The following is a 5,473-nucleotide window of genomic DNA, read 5'->3' as shown; positions in this document are numbered from 1 at the left end:
GTATCATCATCAACATATCCTTCTACATAATCAGCATATCCATACATAATAAGAAACTGATCACATTAGTTTCTCGAGTTCAACTCATTATAGCCATACATAACCATTGTTCACAATACATAGAGGAGTTCAACTTCAAATGCATAGTTCATCCTTTTCTCACAAAAGGATGAATAGCATAACTACTACATACATACACAACCATAGTTCACCATTAGTACAAGCATACAGTACACAACCTTAGTTCCTAGATGCTAGGTCATTACACAACCATCATTCCCAAAAGGTCAGCAATGCCACTAATCTCATTTTCATCTTCTTCACTTCTCCAAGATGGCCTGAATCCCCCTGAACTTCTCCTTCAACTTTTCATTCTGAAACTCTAACTGCCACTTCTCTTCAATATGCTTTTCATTTCCCTTAAGCAGATCAGCAACCTGAAGCTTCAACTCTAGCTTCTCTTGGGTGAGCTTCTCCTGACACTTTGTTAGCTCTGCATTCTTCAGCTCCAAATTCATACTAGCTTCAGTAAGCACTTGCTTCTCTTTCATTTTGTTCAACTTCAAGTTCTGAATGACTGTTGCTTGAGCTCTTGTCAGGTTGAGCAGCAGCTCATACTTCAGAGTAAGTTTCTGGGTCTCTTCATCTTTCTTTGCCATCTCACTTGCCATCTGTGCCTTCATATCATCAATCAGTTCTTTTCTTACCTCCTGCTGATATGTAATGGCAGACTGCAGATGTCTGAAATCCACCACCTTATCTTCCTGGAAGTTCATCAGCTCATGCACATCTTGGACTAGCTTGTCATAGTTGGCATCCAGCTTGTTCTTCTCTTCTGTCAGATGGTGGATAGTGAAAGAACTTTCAAGATTGTCATTCACCCTAGCAGTTTTGGCATCTTCAACCATTGCCCATAGCTTCAACAATGCATTCTGCATTGTTGGGGGCCACTGGTGATCAACCCATTCAACAAAGCCACAATTGCTACCTGCCTGCAAAAACAACAACAACACCAACACAGTTCATACAACAAGTAATTACACAAGATAACTGCAGTTGCCAAAAAGAATATCTAAATTTAGCATCAGACCACTACATTTAACAAGAGGAGCAGCCACTTGAGTAGCTGACTGACTAGGTTAGTTATCATTTTTAAGCTACTCTAGTACCACTATTAACCAAAATTACTATGCCATTGTACTCCAGCAAAATATACTCATGCTTGACCTAAATAAGCTACTCTAATGCCACTATGAACCAAAATGTTGACAGCAAGGAGAGTACTCCAGCAAACAGAGTTCAATATGGCACTGACAAAGTAAGAAAAAAAAATTACTATGCCTACAATCCATACCGGCTGTGCACATGCTAAAAACCGCCTGCCTGTGTCTGTTCCTTCAAAGGCAACAAGCCTCTCAGATGCCATGCCGTGCTTCTCACATGGAGACATCACATCCAGCTCAAGCCCCTTGTAATATGGATCTTCAAGGCTGAAAGGGACCTGCAGAAGCTCGCACAAAGACAATGGGCAAATCAAAACCTACCAAAATCAACCAAATCAAGAAATCCCAAATCTGTAACCCTAACCCTAAACTCACTGTACTGACCTCGTTGAGACCGTCTGTGGAGGAAGAATGCATGTACGGGAGGCTAGACTGGTCGTCGCTGCTTTCGTCCTCCAAAACCATGGCGTCGGCGGGGCGGTGCGGCGGCCGGCAGTCGGGACGCAGGCGGCGGCGACGGAGGAAACGAGTGAGGAGAGGAGGAGGGGAGGGGAATGGTGCGGCGGGGGCGAGCTGGTGCGACCGGACCGGGTTGGAGAGCAGCAGCGCACCGGATCGTCCTAGTCAGCGCGCGGGCACGCGCCGATTGGCCAGCGTGGCACCTGACGGGTGGGCCCGAGCTGTCGGATCGAGCGTCAATACGTATAAATACGCGTTTTAGCCTTATTTGAAAAAACCTGGAGCAATCATGGTACTGACATGCAAAAATTAGCAATCGTGGTACCAATCTGCATGTGATGCCCCAATTGTGGTACTTCTGTGCAATTAACTCGAGTGTGTTTGAGTCATGACAACGAGGTACAGCTGCCGTGGCCCCAGCCGGATGCTCACTGCCTCCACGCCATGAGGATGTATGCATCCGGAGAAGCTGCCGCGGCTGCTTATGCCCTAGCCGGATGCGCCCCCGCTGATTTTCTAACAGGTGTTGCCCCGTCTCTTTGCAATCCTTCCCATATATTTTGATTTTGATCAGCAGTTGTGCCTGCAAAAGCCTATCAAACTAACCTCTGCAAAGACAATGGAGAGGACGTGGAAGCCCCCCAGCGATAAATTCTTTCCCAGAGCCAGGTACTCGGTACTCCAAATCCATTTTCTTAATGGGTGGTTGTTGATAGAACATCCACACTTTTTAGTATCTTACAGTATCAATTATTTTAGATGTTGTCCGTGACCAATCATATTATGTTATAATTTCTCATCGTCATGGAGCCTTTCCCTCAAATCTGGAGCAAATAACTATACATTAGCCACTAATATGGTTACCTTCGAACAAGTTATACTGATGTGTCATGTTTTTCAGAAAAGCTAAATACTTATTTGCCTGGGTGTACTTTCTCAAGTTTGTTTGCCTGTTTTCTATTCTAATTTCTCCTTTTGTGCAAGTGTTACCAATCATTTTTTTGTTTACCCGTCGTTGGTAAGTAGCACTTGACACGAGTGGCAAGCCGAGCGAATTTTCTTCGTCAAAATCTGATCTAAAGCGGTGGCTTTTACTCTCCAGATGACCAGATCTAATAGTTGATTAGGTTTTGTCTCATGTTGTTTTTTGTGTGGCTACACGGTATCAAAAGGAGGGACAAATCACTGAAGAAATCGTGACCCACTCTTTCGTTGGTTGTGCCAATGGTGTTCAAATTATGAGTAAGGATTAATTTTCCAGAAACAAAGCCATTCAGATTATACATGCACCCGGCATTAGTGAATTCATTATGGACGAATTGGTAGAGCAGATCCTTGCAAGTGGTACCACATACAAGTTTATGCTTATAATTCAACCATTTACTGGATGGCTACATGCCTTGATGCATATGATTGAAGGACATATTCTCCAGTAAGTTACAAATTGAACACTATTTGTGTTTCAATATGTATGACACGTTTCTTGTTCAGACTGATTTCAATATATAAGGTTTGCATCTAATTTTAACAATAATATCTTATTGCTCTCATTTATTTGTTGTCTTTTCAGATTGAATATTTTCTTCATATACTCCACTTTATGTTTTGTGTATAACTGTTACCTGAACTTTCACTTGGTTATTTGCTTGCGCATTTATTTGGACAGGAAAGGAAGCTTGGAATTTTTTTTCTCTCTCTACATATGCAGAATCATGTGAATGTACGTATCTCATAAGTAAATCCAACAAAGATTGATTGAATTTTCGGATGGTTTCCATGTGCAAGTTATAGCAATTTACAAGTCTCAGGAACAGCTTGTAATGTTTAAACTAAATGTTAACTATTTTTATCCTCTTCTGTGGCAATACTAGAGATGTTCTTCCGGTAAAAGAAAGTACAAGATATGTTCCTATCTTATTCTCTCCTCTCTGTGTGAAATACTAATTTCGTATTATTATTTGCAGACTCAAAAGCATTAATGTGGCAATGTGACCCTAATAGTGATCGTTGTGAGTAGGGAATATCCTCTTAGATTTAATTATGCACTAGGGAAAATAGAAACAATCTAGAAGTCTTTGTTTAGTACCATACCATAAACCTCACTGATACTGAATTATTAAGGTGCACTAGCTACTGGTAGAACCAATACTTTGTGGTCCCTTCATTTCCCCATCTTGTGTTCACACGATTCAGTAAAAATTCCTTTTGGGTGTTTCCTGCCAAACTGATGAAATAAATTCAAGCTTAGGATTGTACTTACACATGTAGCAACGTTTGTAAATTAAAAAAACGGAAGCAAAATCCACCTGCTGATTCGGGGAACAAAATGCATTGCTGACATGTAATTATTTTTTGCGGTAACTTGCAGTTGAGGAGGGCCACCGCTCCCAATGAGGGCCACCGCAAGGTAAAGTCGTGTCCCTGTTCCATCAAGTTCAGCCCAGTCCATATTCTTCAAACCAATTTGGCATGATTCATCATTGGTCGCATGGTGTTCTTGTAATCTGAAATTGGGTGTCAATTGCTAATTACTATGGTCCAGTTAAGATTTTTTTGTTACGGTAGCCCGCTTTCGCTTCCATGACATGTTTTACGCACGGGAAATCTTAGGTTGCGTTATTTTTTTCGAAATTTGTTCTTCATCTAGGATCTCGCAGATATGTGTCCTGGCCGTCCAAGTATAAGTGCATGCATGATTACTTAGTACATGTTGAGGATTGATATTTTATCCGAGTAGGACCATATCTGGGATTGTGTCTTCACCTATTGACCCACTTCCTCCCTCCAACCTCACTTCCGAGGTTAATTTTTGACTCGCTGACCGGGGCGTTTTCTAGGAGTTTCTGTGTACTCCTAATTGCTTAGTTAAGTCATTGGTTGGTGTCCTAATTTCTTTGTATATGTATCTGAAGGAGTTCCCTGAATCCTATTGGGCGATCCTTCATGGTTGCGTCAGATAATTACAAACTTTTCGGGAACTCAATTAAGGTAAGTGTCCACTGAAGCCTCACATTCTCGTAAAAAACAATAGGGATGTGTTGGCATATCGTACAACTGGGTTTACTTAAATTCAATTCCACCCCACCTTACGATGTATTGTTGTTTGATGTGTGATTACCTTCTCACGGTTCAAAGAAAGGGGGCATATTTTGTCGATGTTCACATAGTAGACCAGTTAAATCTAGCAACCGGAGCGACAATTTAATCATCTGGGAATTCCATAAATGGACATAAAGATGAGAAAAGTGTTGTATCGTCAAGCGTGTCTCACAATAGAGTAAGTGGTTTTGAGGTTGTTGAGAATATAAATACCTGGGGAAATTTTAAGCTCTTGCTTTCTTACGAGACAAATGATATTCCATATGGAAGTGATTCTGAGAATTGCAGGGCCACTCAGTCCTCCAGTGGTGGACGGAGCCTCCGATGCAGAGGAGTGCAAGGGCGATACTGTCCGCGAAGAAGAAGCGGAGGGTGGCGGGGAAGCATCACTATGCATCGTCCTCTACCGAACCGGCCTCCATGATGTCGTGGCTGCAGCCCCAGCACCACAGTACACATGCTACTCGGTCTCGCTAATCCGTCTCCATCTTGATCGGGATTGCGCTGATTTGAGGGTGTGTGCCGGGAGGGATCCTTACTGTGCTTTTGTGTAGATTAATTTTTTTAGCTCCTTTCCTCTCGTTTGTGATATTGCGGCTGTATGGCCCTCGTTTTGGTGAAAGAAAAGGAGCTTGCTTTGTTGATTTTAGGCACGATGTACGTTCTGCCATGTATTAGTTGATAAGTTACTT

The 5,473-nt window shown here is 42.2% G+C and overlaps 1 protein-coding gene across 1 annotated transcript; it reads right to left on the bottom strand.

The window, feature by feature from the left end:
• Positions 1-215: 215 nt before the first annotated feature.
• LOC123142458 (uncharacterized) lies at positions 216-1,688 on the bottom strand. The gene is made up of 3 exons (XM_044561363.1): positions 1,608-1,688; positions 1,355-1,501; positions 216-992 (listed from the first exon to the last, which is right to left on the bottom strand). The coding sequence occupies exons 1-3, from the start codon at positions 1,686-1,688 to the stop codon at positions 321-323; spliced, it is 900 nt and encodes a 299-aa protein (XP_044417298.1). The 3' UTR covers positions 216-320.
• Between the last annotated feature and the right edge of the window lie 3,785 nt (positions 1,689-5,473).

This window comes from Triticum aestivum, chromosome 6D, assembly GCF_018294505.1.
Source record: "Triticum aestivum cultivar Chinese Spring chromosome 6D, IWGSC CS RefSeq v2.1, whole genome shotgun sequence".
Classification (NCBI taxonomy): domain Eukaryota; kingdom Viridiplantae; phylum Streptophyta; class Magnoliopsida; order Poales; family Poaceae; genus Triticum; species Triticum aestivum.
This window is presented reverse-complemented; position numbering and strand designations above follow the sequence as displayed.

Excerpts from the sequence above, each read along its gene's own strand:
- LOC123142458 (XM_044561363.1), bottom strand. The coding sequence starts at position 1,688 with ATGGTTTTGGAGGACGAAAGCAGCGACGACCAGTCTAGCCTCCCGTAC. Across the intron at positions 1,502-1,607 it reads CCACAGACGGTCTCAACGAG|GTCCCTTTCAGCCTTGAAGA; the intron begins GTCAGTACAGTG and ends GAGCTTCTGCAG. Across the intron at positions 993-1,354 it reads TTTTAGCATGTGCACAGCCG|GCAGGTAGCAATTGTGGCTT; the intron begins GTATGGATTGTA and ends TTGTTTTTGCAG.